The following is a 15,032-nucleotide window of genomic DNA, read 5'->3' as shown; positions in this document are numbered from 1 at the left end:
TCTGGCCACTGGCCTATACGCACTAACCAACTACGCGGGAACAATTATGGGCACTCGACGTCGTGGTATCAGCCGAAGCCTTCTTGACGTGAGCGACTGAGCGGCGCGCGCCGGATTGGACTGGAATGCCTGCTCTTGTATTAGGGAGGCTAGGTCTGTTTCCGTCCGCGTTCGCAACATGCAGGTGTGCAATGGGCGATGGGCCCAGACCCCTGCGCCATAGGATTTAGACCGGCGTGCTGACCTCTCTATTGTTCCTAGGTGGGGCCGCGACGTGTTGATCTCTCGAGGCCGGGCATGACCAAGAAAAGTGTGTCTGGCCAAAGGGGATCGAGCGTGTTGGGAAATGTGGTGCACCCCTGTAGGAAAGTTTATCTATTCGAATAGCCGCGTCCCTCGGTACAAGGGCGACCCGGAGTTGTACCTTGACCTTATGACAACTAGAACCGGATACTTAATAAAACACACCCTTTGAAGTGCCAGATACAATCCGGTGATCGCTCTCTAACAGGGCGACGAGGAGAGGATCGTCGGGTAGGATTATGCTATGTGATGATACTTGGTGAACTTACCATCTATTCTGTTCTACATGCTGCAAGATGGAGGCTACCAGAAGCGTAGTCCTCGATAGGACTAGCTATCCCCCTCTTATTCTGGCATTCTGCAGTTCAGTCCACATATACTACCCTTTTCATTGATACCAATGCATATGTAGTGTAGATCTTTGCTTGCGAGTATTTTGGATGAGTACTCACGGTTGCTTTGCTACTTCTTTTTCCTCTTTCCCGGTTATTGCGATCATATGATGAAGTACATGAGCCAAAGGATCCCGAGGATGATTCTACGTGGAGTTCGGCTTCAAGGAGTAGTTAGGAGGTCCCAGGCAGGAGGCCTTGCCTTTTTGATCATTGCTACTTTTGTGCTAGCCTTCTTAAGACAAACTTGTTTAACTTATGTCTGTACTCAGATATTATTGCTTCCGCTGACTCTTGTGTATTCGAGCTTATGTATTCGAGCCCTCGAGGCCCCTGACTTGTAATATAAATCTTGTATTATTTTAGTTGGTGCCTAGAGTTGTGTTGTGATATCTTCCCGTGAGTCCTTGATCTTAATCGTACACAATTGCACGTATGATTAGTGTACGGTTAAATCAAAAGCGTCACACATGAAATGCCGACTCCTCTAGCGAAGTTGACACCCACAGTCTTGCTATAAGTGAGGGTTGGGGTGCGCTCACGTAGCCCTCCTGCCCCTACACTTACGATGACCCTAACTTTATCGAGGTCATGGAAGAGTCGAAGGACCCCTTGAAGACCGACTCAGAGTTGGAGTATCCTGAGGAGGAAGAGGAGGAGGAGGACAAGGACAATAGTGACAATGACAACCAGCCAACGGTCTGCGGAAATCGTCCTTGCCTAGATGATGCCACGGAGATAGCATTCAACAAGGACCAGACGCCCGGTATTGCAGCCAGTCTTAATTTGAGAGTCTGTAAAATTTTGGCTCATGGTCTTACTTAACTTGCAAGAAATATAGATCTTTTTTGTCCTAGCGAACATCCCTGAAGGATTAAAAGAGATTTTGTACTACAACCGTAACCAGTTGTTTTGATCGCTTTATTGATCATTTTGCTCAAACAAAAAAATAATTTTTTATCAAGAAAAGGAAGAAAAAAACATGAAAAAGAACCCTTCATTGCAATATTCCCAAAGGTAATTTTTTAGACATTGCCCCAAAGATGAAAGAAAATCGTATATATACCTGGCCAGATGGGCCAGCCTTAGCGTGCCGACCCGATAACCCGCGTGCCCGGCCCGTGGCCCGGCTAGGGCCGTGCCTAGGCTGGCTAGCCAGGCAGGCGTGCCGGCCCGGCACGGCACGGCTCGCAGCTAGGACACGTATACATACATGCATGTGCAACGGCACGAGCCCACGAACACACTAAGCCAGGAGGCGGGCATGCATGCGTGCAGTTGGGATGCAATAAAAAAAGGTGACATGCATGCAGGTGCAATGGCACGAGCCGACGAACGCGTTCGCCACGACGCTTGGCACGATGCGGGCATGCGGCACCCGGCAGATCCTATATGACGCCCGCGTGCGTCCGTTCGTCGCTGCTTCGCTGAAGCGAAGCGAACGAACGAGGCGCACGGGCCGGCCCACTTCGAGCGAGACTTGGTTTTGGGAACCTTCTAGTAGGTTCCCTGAACCGTTTTTTTTTGTAGTTTTTCCGTTTTTTCCTGTTTCCTTTTTTACCTTTTGTTTCCTTTTCCTGTTTTTGCTTCTGTTTTTTTTACCTTTTGTTTCATTTTTCTGTTTCTGTTTCTGTTTCTTTTTCTTTCTTTTTATCCTTTTTTTCGTTTTACTTTTATACTTTGTTTTAAGGAATTTGTTTGAATTTCAAAGTTTGTTCATGATTTCAAAAATTGTTCATGGATTTAAAATTTTGTTCACTTTTTAAAAATTGATTCACAATTTTAAAATTGTTCAACATATATGAAAAAATGTTCAATATATATTTAATATTTGTTCAATACATTTAGCAAAATTGTTCAATGTGTAGTTAAAAATAGTTCAACTTATGTTACAAAAATGTTCAATGTGTGTTTAAAATTTGTGCATCATATATCACAAAAATTTACACTGTGTAGTTAAAAGTTGTTTGACGTATTTTCACAAAAAATCAATGTATATTTTAAGCGTATATCGCAAAATGTTCAATCAAGTTTTAAAATTTTGTTCGAGAAAACGATATTCATTTCTTGAAGGAATGATTAAAAGACAAATCTACCGCTGTACATAATACCTACTATTGAGTGCTGTAGTCAAACATGCGGTCAGTAGCTAGTGCAGTGGCAAGTAAGTCTGCTGCTTATCGATGTGTCGCGGGTTCGACTCCCGAACGCTGCATTTTTTCGAGGCATTTCTCTTTTAGGTTCGCTCGTGGGAATGGGCCGGCCCGTTTGCGCTAATCCTTCAGCGGAAGCCACTCGTTTTGACGCACGCGAGCGTCAACTAGGAGCACTCTGCCGGCACCCCTCGTGACGAGGCGCTCGGCTGCTCGCTCCTTCCCGTGCCACTCGGGCCGCCGTGCTAATCGGGCCAGCGTGCCGGCCCGTGAGGCTGTTGTGCCGTGCCTGGGCCGGAGAGGCGAGCACGCGCGCCGGCCCGGCACGGCCCGTGTATTATACGTGCCTGGCCCGTGTAAGCCTAGCCGGGCCGGCCCGGCCCATTTGGCCAGGTATAATCGTGTATACGAGTGACTCCATCCCAGCCCATTATCAGAGGAGCGAGTGACGCGTGGGGTCACCTTGTCATCTCCAAGGTCGAAGCAGACCAGACCACGCCAATCCTCTCGCTCTCGCACCAGGCCGCCGTCGTTCCATCGTCGCGGCGCCATGCTCAGGGTGCGTAGCCGCGTCCTCGCACATCTCCTCTCATGTCCAGCAACCTCCCATGCATCCCCCGTCCGTCGCCTCCTCGCCACCGCGGCGCCCGCCATCTCCCCAGGCTCTGGCTTCGCCGTGGAGGAGTACCTCGTCTCCACCCGCGGCCTCACCCGACCCCAGGCCATCAAAGCCTCCGCCAAGCTCTCCCACCTCAAATCACCATCCAAGCCCGACAAAGTCCTCGCCTTCCTCGCCGGCCTCGGCCTCTTCGGTGCCGACGTCGCCGCCCTCGTCGCCAAGGACCCGCTGTTCCTCTGCGCCAAAGTGGAGAAAACCTTGGCACCCAACGTCGTCGCGCTCACCAACCTCGGACTCTCGCCTTCTGACATCGCGCGCCTCGTCTCGCTTTCCCATCACAGATTCCGGTGCAGATCCATCGTCTCTAAGCTGCACTACTACCTTACTCTCTTTGGGTCCTCTGACAACGTCCTCCGGGCACTCAAGAGGAACTTCTACCTTCTCACCTCTGACCTCGAGGGGGTGGTCAAGCCCAACCTGGCCTTGCCGCGGGAGTGCGGGCTAGGTGCTTGTGATATTTCCAAGCTATGCATCAGCCGACCAGTTCTGCTCAACACCAACCCGGAGCGCTTCCAGGGCATGGTGGCATGCGCCGAAAACATGGGTGTGCACTGTGGTTCTGGGATGTTCGGCCACGCGCTGCATGCTGTTGCATGTTTCAGCAAAGAGGAGATCGCAGCCAGAGTGGACTACTTGAAGAACATGTTCATGTGGACGGATGCTGAGGTGGCCATTGCTGTTTCTAAGGCTCCATTGATGCTGACGAGGTCCAAGGAGTCGATGCAGCGTAGCTCTGAGTTCCTAATCTCCAAGGTTGGCTTGGAACCGGCATACATTGCTCGTCGGCCGGCAGTGCTCACTTACAGCCTGGAGGGCCGGCTCAGGCCCCCGGTATTACGCTGTAAAGTTTCTCAAGGAAAATGGATTGCTCAACCACGACCGGGACTACTATTCTCCAGTTTTAGTGAGCAATAACGATTTCATGAAGAAGTACATATGCCCTCACAAGGAAGCTGCACCACACCTTGCTGAAGACTACGCAGCAGCTTGCAGAGGGGAAGTGCCTGCGAGATTCATATTTGCATTACCAAGACCGGTATGAAAATTGGTATGTTCATTATGTCATTCGGTCAAGAAGAAAGCATCGCACTACTATGACTTGTCCTTCCTCATATTGACACACATATTGGAACCAAGAGTGCGAGATCAGAGCATCCCTCAAGTGCTTTGAAGTATGAATGAGCAGTATTTCTGCACACTCTATATCTTTATGTTCTGAAATGGCTGTTGCAGTTTTCAATGCAATCCTCAATCTATCTTTCCATGAAAGAATGTTCTCATTTTGGCCATGAAGATGATATGAAGTCTCAAATTTTCCTTTGGATGGAAATTTTGGACTAATTTTTCTGTGTGAAACAATTTTGGATTTGTTGATGGTCAGTTGGCCACAAGGTGCTGATCACTGCTGAGAATGCAGTTTTGATATAGTTATTCTAAGCAGGCCATTGTTGACTAGTAGTTTGTATCGATTTTTGTTTATTTTCCCTTTTAGTTTTGGATGGCCTTCTGGGTGATACTTTTCTAGGGGCTAGTCACATTTCTATTGACGGCCTACTTGTCTATCACTACGTAAACATATATTTCTAATGCCCTTGTATTTCTACTGGAGAAGCAAACTGATGTGTGTATGCCATGGTGCTGAAAAACAGAGGGCATTTCATACAACAAGGGAACTTATGTTATGGTAACCTTAAAAAAAGGTTGTAGCATTACCATGTTAATTTCTGCTATATCTTTAGCTAATTTTATTCCGTAATAACACTATCCGTATAGGTAGTGAGGGCATCTTTATCCCTTAGAATATTTGTTTAGTGGGTCTTATGTACCATCATTTTTGCAAATTTCTATCTGGAAAGTGGTAAAAGGAAAATGAAGAAAAGCCGGATGGGATGCCATGTAGTATAGAGTCTTGCAGAATTTCATAAATAGGATTTACTATGTACCTCAGTGTATGAACCAACCTGTGTGAGGATGGGTGCACATTTGTTTGTTCCTGATGTGAGGTTGTAGAAGTTGGAAGAAATGAGATCTCTGGTGTGTGCTTGTAGTACGTAAGGCAAAGGAGAGGTCCATGCTATATTGGTGAAGAAATGTGATTTAAAGATCAGCTGCGTGTCCCTTCTCTGGTGCTTGTTGTAATTATAGAAACAAGATTAATGAAATGTCAGCAAGGGGATTGGGAATGGATCGATCATGAAGTGGCTTACCACTAGGTGAGATGATGTCGAGTTTCCCTCAAGAAAAAAGTGGCTGGGCAATAGGAGCATACTAATTCCTATGGAGGAATTCTTTGGTTTAGAGGAATCTCGTAGGAATTTCATAGGATAGGATTTTTATAGGAAAAATTCCTTTAGAGCCCTTTGGTTTGTAGGAATGGAATCCTATTCCTATGGAGGAATTCTTCCTATCCTCCACATTTCATAGGAAAATAAACATTAGCCTAGACTCAATGAAAAAAAATCCTATGATGTGAACCAAAGGGCATCTCCTTACCTATTCCTACTCATAGGATTTGAGATACATGTCACCTCACTTCCTAGGACTTTCCTATTCCTATGACTTTCCTATCCTATGAACCAAAGGAGGCCTGAATGTGGATGCTGTTTTCCTTCTTCCAGGTGAAGATGTGCTGAAACTGGATGGTGTTTTTTCTTCTTCTCCCAGGAAACAAGATGAAACATGGCGGCTATGACTTTGCTGACATGATTCAGAAGGCTTCTGTGACAAGTATGGCCTGATGCTGGCGTGAGTTTTATTTAGGGAAGCTCCTACTTTAATCTTTTTTGAATCTTGCAAGTTAAGTAATAGATTTGAATAAACTGGCAGCATCTGGTACTTTAATCAATTTTGTACATTTTGTTGGATCTTCACTTGGATGTAAACAATCTGAACGAGTCACGCATGCATGGAAACAGTAACCGTTGTGTAAATTTTGTACCCTGAACTCTGAATTCGAATCAGAGCTGAATGTTAGCCCTGAATCTTTCGGACTTCGTGTGTGAACTCTGAAACTTATTATACCCAAGTCAAGTGTGAAGCTATCTAGTAAGTGTTTAAAAATCTTTCAGGAGCCAAGTTAACTCGAATCAGAGCTGAAAAATAGAGGTCTTACAACAAAGTTTTCTAAACTACATATGTGGCTAACTTTTACTTGTGATTTGCTTCAGAAGCTTCATGGCCACAACTATTTTATCAGTATTCCCAATTATCACAGCCCCATCTGTATGAGTTCTTATGTTTTCAGAAATTGGGACTGGGCTTAACTAATTATGATGAAAAATCACTTTCTTATCTTGAATACATCAGTGATTAGAGGATTTTGAGCAAAAGGTTCTCCTGTCGTTTTCATAAATGTCCACTTTAGTGTATTAAAATAGTCATATTTTCATACAGGTTCGCCAAAAGCAAAATGACAGTGTCAGCGGATAAACTGTTTTGCCTTGAAGTGCAAAGTGTACATTTCTATATAATGTACTTAAGGCATGTGATGAAATCCAAATTGCAAATGGTAACTGATCTGCATCATTCTTATTTCTGGAATTTATTTCTCCAACATTTATGCATATTCATTTAGAGTAGATAAATAAACTTCACTAGTGAACTTACTACATGAAGGCAATGATAATAAAATACAACTCCTGAATTAATCCCGAAATTATAACAATTTTTCTCTATGAAGCAGAGATGAAGAAAACACACGGAAGAGGCCATGATGAGCATGATGAGGCCACCCCGACCGTGAGGAAGACTAGGAGAGAAGCATCAACTGAGGGAGGATGTAGTACTGGTAATTCTGTTTCCAGCGCTAGCTCAGCAAGGTTGTATACCAACTGAAGTGCAGGTGCGTCCCCGGCCCGCCTAGGATGAAAAACCTATTTTCTGTCATGATTTTTTGTCATAGCCACCACATCTATGATGCTACGTGGTTTTGTCATAATTATCATCAGAGAAGTGTCATAACCATGACATAAACTTTTTTTGTTCGGGCCATAATATCACGGATGTGTCTTTTTTTTATAGTGTATGTTGTTCATATGAGAGTTGTTGGAATGCCGCCACGAGGCAGCACGGGGCTCCGCAGATTGGACGGGGGGAGAGGGAAATGCTTCCTCCACTTGTGGTGTTTTTGGTATCATGCGTCGTTTTTTGGCCCCTTGTATGTGTGATTCAACTGGGCCTGCCTTAGCTAATGCAAGCTCAATACCATGTTGTTCAATCGTTTGGTATCCTACACTGCATCGGTTGCCAAATTAGTTATGCTAGCTAATGCAAGCTCAATACCATGTTGTTCAATCGTTTGGTATCCTACACTGCATCGGTTGCCAAATTAGTTATGCTATTTGGTGGCCTGCATTTGTGCTTTAGGGGTGAGCAGATGCAAACCCCACATGTTTGTCTATGTGCACGTAGTTGTTTTGCTCGCCCTTTTAAATTTGGTTGCCTTACTACCCAAAAGCAGCACACTTCATAGCAGGCATCACATATGAACTGCATAACACAATTAACACTACTTTGGCTGGAGGGCCAGGGCATGTGAGGCTTGATTGAAGGCCAAGCTATTTATTACCACTTTGCAAGGTGTGGGGAGACGATCCATATGAGAAGATTCCAAATAAGGCAAAGTTGGGAGAGAGGCATGTATTAAGGGGATGAGTGGCAGGACTGGCCCACATACAACAAGGGGTAATTTCGTCCATCAAACAAAAATCTGACATGTCAGTAGTGTCGTATTAAAGAATGAAATCTAGACCTAGCTTCAAACAACGAAGTTTGAAATCTCTAGGGTCAAATAAGGAATCCATAATTTTACCATTATCAAATAAGGAACTTTCCTCAAATAAACTGACACCACCACACACCACTAAATCTCCATCGCCACCCACCCTTTCGACCCCACCAAACACCACCACTACTGCCCCCTTTCCCCACCCTCCCCTCTCCCTGGTGTCCTCACCTCTCCCCGGCGTCCTCACCTCTCCCCGGCTTCCTCACCTCTGGCTTATTTCGTCCCTCCACCCCTCTCATTGGAGGGGGAACAGTGGTGTTTTGCAAAAGCTCCGATGGAGTTCAGATCTAGGTGTCGCCTGGGTTTCCTAGATCTAGATCGCATCAGCACCCTTCCCGATGATCTACTCCTCCTCATCCTTGCCAAGCTCCCCTGCATCGGAGTTGCGGCGCGCACAAGCATCCTCTCACGGCGATGGCGCGGCCTCTGGGCCAGTCTCCGCCAAATCATCTTTCGCGAGGTCGTGTTCGACTCAATCGAACCAGCACTCGGCCAGATCTCTTTTCCTCCTGCAGTTTCCCTGTTGGAAATCCATGCCCCCCAGCAGGACATAGCGAGCACCGCACAAGTCAACTCGTTGTTGTCCGTCGCCGCGGAACTTGAGCCGAAGGAGTTCGTTGCTTCCTTCCCCTCAAGCTTTGGCCTATTAGGAAGGTCCATCATCATTGATTTGCCTTGCTTCCGCCACACCACCTACATCATGCTGGATCATGTATACATTCGCTCTGTGCCAGTCGGCGTCGAGTTTCCTGTGCTCGAGACATTGTCCCTACTGCACTGCAATGGCAACCTCGATGCCTTGCTCTCATGCTGCCCGCGCTTGGGCATCCTCCTCCTCAGCGGCATTTTATTTGAGACGTGTGATCTAAGGGTGAATTCGCCGTCGCTACAGGAGCTTATTGTGAACCCATTCTCGACAGAACATGTCAACATTGTAGCCCCCATGCTTAAGAAATTGGAGATTCTCCTTACAGTGATGTTGGAGGTCAACATTTCGGTCTTGGCACCAATTATGGAGAATGTCTGGTGGTACTGCTGCTACACAGAGGAATCTATTGTGTTTGGTCCTTGGTATCTCGAGTTGTTGGGGTTGCAGGCGACAGATAGACAAGGACAACTCCCTTTGTTGCATATTCGTGCAAGTGTAGTAAGTCCCCTCTCCTACTTAATTTACTGGAATATTATACTAACTAAAATTTATGAATTACATAGATCTTGCAAAATTGTTTTTCAGGACTCGTCACTTTTCCCCTATGAGCCCAACTTTGCACAGGAGATAGAGAAGCATATGGTTGTTGACTTCTCTCTTTTGGAGCTAGATCTCAAAACAGATGGACATGTTTTTGGAGCACTCGTGTTTTATCTCCTTCAGATTGATCAAATTTCTAGTTCACTTCGGAAGCTTAAGATCATCCTATTAAGATCAGTGGTAATTATTTTTCTGCTCTAACAATATCTCAATAATAGATGTGTAGTAGTTTACATTTACTTTTCGGTCCTAGGTAAAAGAAGAATGCCCAACGGATTGTCCCTGTGAGTCCACAAACTGGAGGTCCCAAGCTATCTCCTTGACTGCTCTTGAAGAAGTGGAAATCAATGGATTTGAAGGAGTGGATCATGAGTTTGATTTACTGAGAAAACTACTTGTATTCGCACCAAAGATTAAAAAAATTATTGTGAGGCTCACACAGGAGGTCTCATCAAGTAACAGTAGACGCACTAAAATATACAACGTCTTCGAGACCTATGGTTCATCAGAATGCTTTGTCTATCTTAGCTCTGGTGAGTATGTTTTTTTTGTCATTTATGATTAGCATCCTCCTACATGAAGTACAGAGATATAAATGTTAATTCTTGTAAGTTTCTTTGAAACCTAATATCAATCTTTCATTGCTTTACATGTTTATGGTGGTTGAAATGTGGCACTGGCATCCCAATTGTAGAGTTTAGTTGTGCATGTATTTCGATTAGTAGCTCATTCTAAATGCTATATTCCCACGACATTTGTGTGTCCACACCCTCATATTTTGTTAGAAATAAAAGCTGAATGGTGGAGTGAATGATAAAAGACAATATTTTTATTCGGGTTTCCTTACCTTTGTTTCCCTTTTTCGTTACAATGTTCTTTAATGGTCAAGCCCTAGTGTTTTGCATATGTATTCTGGTTTCCAGGTTAAATACCTAGGCATCAGCTAGTTGTCTAGCTAGAGTAGGCTATAATTTGTGCAGCTTGTTGACTCATGTTAAAGGCTCGGCCTCCGCTGGGTGCATGCTTTTGCTCATCAAAAAGTTCCATCAAGGACTAGTCCCGGTTTGTATGGTTTTAATTTCTAGTTTATTTGAAGCTATCTTACCTAAATTGACCATCCTTGGGATTTGCCGCAAATTATTAGTTCCAAATAATTTTTGACAACATGCACTTTTGTATTTATATCCCTCTAAGCATGTATTGCCTTTTATTTGCTAGTGAGAACGATCCAAACACATACTTCAACTAAATTTGCATGTCTCAATAGTGACCAGAGTTCTTCAAATTGTATCTGCTGCAGGTTTAATAGACGACATCCAAAATCAACCATCGACATGATTATCATCCTCTTGCATATGTTGTTTCTCGTTGCGCATCGACAAGATCGCCCTTTCCATGCCAATTAACTCCATTCAACATGTTGTTTTGCCAGTGTATTGTACAAATGTTGCTAGTTAAATCCTGAATGGTTGTGATGCAATTCAATCACTTAAGTTAATATGTCAACTTATGCCAGTCAATCACTGTAGCTAATTACTACATGTTTCCATCAAATTATGCTTATAACTTTGGTTAGATGAACCAAAGAGCTTTGTGAAAGCTGAGGGTCAAAAACTAAGAATTACCTTCCATTTCCTCTATTTTCTAACGATTGCACCCTACAATGAACAACAGATGCATCTTTTGTTACTTAGCTAATACAACATATTTGTTTGTTGATATTTGGTCTGCATATATGCCAGTGTTACGGCCTAGGGGTGCCTCATCATATCGGAAGTTGGCCCGTGGCACCCTAGGTCAGTTTACAGCTTGGTCCGACGTCTTGGCCTAGAGGCCTTATGAAAGGAAGGAGTCAGAAGACTTGGAGTATATGACAAGGAAGTCGGCATCCAGGAGGACTCCTCAACCTCCCTAACCGACTAGGATCCTGTGAACCCTAGATCCTAACATCCTATATTAGCCATGAAGGTATGTGGCCATGCATTGCTATAGTAGCCAATAAGAGCAGTGCGGGGACAAATCCTGATGCAAATCAAATAACCAAAAAAAGACATCTTTTGGGTATGAAGCATAATTGGTGACAAGTTTGACATAATACATTTTAACGACCAAAGAACATCATTGAATGAAATCTAATTATCTGAATCACATGTTATTACACAAAATGAGATATCTTCAGACTCAAAAGTTTAGAGGTACAGCCATTCATCTTTACATGTAAAGAAAAATGTTCGAGACAACATTATGATCCATTTACAACATGTTTCTTTGTCCCCTCTTTCGATACAACCATTATTGCTTGAAGATGACATTTTAGGCATAACTGCAAGTGTATAAACACATTTCTATAAATAACAAGTAAGTGGATAAATGTACAACCATAATAAAAGATGTAGAGTGCTAAAAACGTTTCTACCAAAGAATTAAAGCTGAAGAACGTTTCTATAACGTGTCAACAAATCTCATGAGTCTTTAAGGACTGATAGCTTTATGTACAAAACAAATTGAATCAATTGTAAAAGATATTCAAAATGGAAGTATTGATGTGAAACAATGAAGGTTGTGACTTAAAAGCCAACAACAAATCCCATTTATATTATTATATAGTAGAAATACACTATCATTTTGTTTAAATTCCTGAAGAATATACTGTTATATGTACGTCTTCCTCTCACAATTAACAACTTAACACAAATTTCCGTAATCTTAATTAGATGAGTTCATGTACCTTTCTAGAGTACACGCATGACTGGAAAAGATGTTGAGGTCACATTAGAACAAAACCAAAATGCACAAGCCTAAGAATAGAACCATTTGTACAAAAAAGGGGGAGATTGTTGGTGTAGTAATTTATCTCTTTGTGTTTTCGAGATTGTTGTCCAAAACAGTGAGGAACTAATGTGTTTGCTAGTGAATACAAAGATTATAAGTCCCTGGAGTTAAGAGGAGTTTGGTACAAACTCCACAAATTATCATCTGCGTCACAGTGAAGATTAACATCGAAGATTATGCGTGACGAAGTTGACCCATAAAAATTGCTGAAGTGAAGCAATTTCTTCGGTACCTGGTCTGGGCGTTTGACTGCAGTCAACAAGAATGAAGACGGGAAAACATGCAGTATTTTCTTTCATAGTTCACTTTCTTTTTCTTGAGTCATAGGATCACCGTACTATCAAAAGGGTATATTGCTTCAATTTTTTTTTCTCTTATGCTAAATCGAAACCCATGCGAGTGAAGAGAAATCTCTTCTGGCCTCGAAACTTTACTCGCCAGCCAGAACGGTGTTCTTCTGGGCTGCAAGAGATATGTTTAAGAAAGGAGTCAGCTTTGCTTGTTTCTCAAGTAAAGTTGATGGGTGCGTTTGAAATTCAACCGTTGGAAATGTGTCGGTTGGCAATTGGCTGAATGTCATGCCCTTAATGGTCATTTTCCTAGGAAGGCTGCAGCTATAAATAGCCAGCCCGCTCCAATGGATTTTGTTGGCTTCTCTGTGTGTTTCTGACAATTTATCTGAGCACCCCCTTTTCAAGAGATTTGAGTTTAAAATCCACCAAGAGAAAACCCCAAAGCCAAAAAACTAGATAGTGGTTTATCATCACATAGATCTAAGTTTAGTACGCTCCAGTTGTTACTCTTTAGAGCTGCCAACTCTCTATACGGTTCTTCAGCAACCAAGAGTCATTGTGGTTCATGAAGACAAAGTCGGTGAAGGTTATGGAGATCACCTGAAGCATCTATCATCACTGATCGACACAAGTTGACGAACTTGTTGTCGAGGAGAACATGACCAAGAGAGTATATCTTCTGTGTTAAACCATGTCCCTCCAACCAGACGTAACTATTTTATAGAAGAGTGAGCTGGTCTACCAAATCCCGTGTCACCATCAAGCACCTCTGATTTCCTCTGTACCCTAATTTACTTCCAGTAATTCTGTATTCGCAATGTTTTCTGTTGACTAGTTCATCCTCAGTTACTTGAGATGTTTTGCTTTGACAGTTCCCATTTCTTTCTTAGTGTTTTATTTCGATGAACTGCACTTGTCTTAGTTTATTTTCCATTGTGCAGAGATTTAAAGTTTCTCGAAGAAATTTTAAATATCCTATTCACCCCCTCTGGTAGACATGATAAAGAGGGTGCGGTGCTACTGCACCACTGCCAATGTCGTTGCCCCCGATGCTTGAGGTGGGGAAGGCGAGGAAAAGGCACTTGATTCTTCGGGAAGGGCCGTATCGGGTAAAACAAAGCAATTCTATTCAGATTGGTTTGTTGCACCCTCCAAAAGATATGACGATGAAGTTATAGCGAATATGGTGGAGTGGTTGTTACCACATATCCAACATTTTGATGGTTATTATGGAGGCATGAGGCATATAGCGACTCCGCTAGAGTTGAACAATAAAATACAGTATAAACATAGTAAAGCCATTCAAACAATCATTTTTTTTCAACAAACATTTGAACTAAACCACAACAATAATTATGGAATGGAGGGAGTAGTTTTAAAGCATTTTGGAGCACTTACTTTTTCAGACTAATATGAATGTCATTTCTTCACGAAAATTGACACATAGGAGAAGCACTAAACAATGTTCTGACACATCAGGTTTTTTCTCCAAGATCGTCCGTGCCCTGCTCTGATTGTGATGATAGGTGTGTCACGTAGTACACTTCTTAAAAATAAGGTGTGCAACAGTAGTTCGTCGTGGAGGTTTTAGCAATCAGAACAGATGTCAAACAGTCGTCGTGAAGCTCCAATCTCCAGCGCCAGGGGCTACAGGAGCTCCTGGAGCCACAATGCTCACATTAAGTCCAATCACAGGGGATAAGCAAGTTTCATAGCTAAGCAAACCAGTACTGCCAGTACTTACTGAAGGAAATATGCCCTAGAGGCAATAATAATGTTATTATTTTATTTTCTTATATCATGATAAATGTTTATTATTCATGCTAGAATTGTATTATCCGGAAACATAATACTTGTGTGAATACATAGACAAACCAAAACGTCACTAGTATGCCTCTACTTGACTAGCTCGTTAATCAAAGATAGGTTATGTTTCCTAACCATAGACATGTGTTGTCATTTGATTAATGGGATCACATCATTAGGAGAATGATGTGATTGACATGACCCATTCCATTAGCTTAGCACCCGATCGTTTAGTATGTTGCTATTGCTTTTTTCATGACTTATACATGTTCCTATGACTATGAGATTATGCAACTCCGGTTTACCGGAGGAACACTTTGTGTGCTACCAAACGTCACAATGTAACTAGGTGATTATAAAGGAGCTCTACAGGTGTCTCCAAAGGTACATGTTGGTTGGCGTATTTCGAGATTAGGATTTGTCACTCCGATTGTCGGAGAGGTATCTCTGGGCCCTCTCGGTAATACACATCACATAAGCCTTGCAAGCATTACAACTAATGAGTTAGTTGCAAGATGATGTATTACGAAACGAGTAAA

The 15,032-nt window shown here is 43.1% G+C and overlaps 1 protein-coding gene and 1 pseudogene across 1 annotated transcript; both read left to right on the top strand.

Moving 5' to 3' along the window:
• Window positions 1–3,398: 3,398 nt before the first annotated feature.
• On the top strand, window positions 3,399–4,715 carry LOC125517192 (annotated as a pseudogene).
• Window positions 4,716–8,448: 3,733 nt separating this feature from the next.
• Window positions 8,449–10,868, top strand: LOC125516494 (F-box/FBD/LRR-repeat protein At3g51530-like). Its single transcript, XM_048681920.1, has 3 exons — window positions 8,449–9,460; window positions 9,548–9,742; window positions 10,863–10,868. The coding sequence occupies exons 1-3, from the start codon at window positions 8,588–8,590 to the stop codon at window positions 10,866–10,868; spliced, it is 1,074 nt and encodes a 357-aa protein (XP_048537877.1). The 5' UTR covers window positions 8,449–8,587.
• The last annotated feature ends 4,164 nt before the right edge of the window (window positions 10,869–15,032 follow it).

The sequence above is a fragment of the Triticum urartu genome, chromosome 6, assembly GCF_003073215.2.
Source record: "Triticum urartu cultivar G1812 chromosome 6, Tu2.1, whole genome shotgun sequence".
Taxonomy (NCBI): Eukaryota; Viridiplantae; Streptophyta; class Magnoliopsida; order Poales; family Poaceae; genus Triticum; species Triticum urartu.
This window is presented reverse-complemented; position numbering and strand designations above follow the sequence as displayed.

Coding starts and splice junctions, on each gene's coding strand:
- LOC125516494 (XM_048681920.1), top strand. CDS start 8,588: ATGGAGTTCAGATCTAGGTGTCGCCTGGGTTTCCTAGATCTAGATCGC. Junction 9,461..9,547: donor TGCATATTCGTGCAAGTGTA/GTAAGTCCCCTC, acceptor ATTGTTTTTCAG/GACTCGTCACTTTTCCCCTA.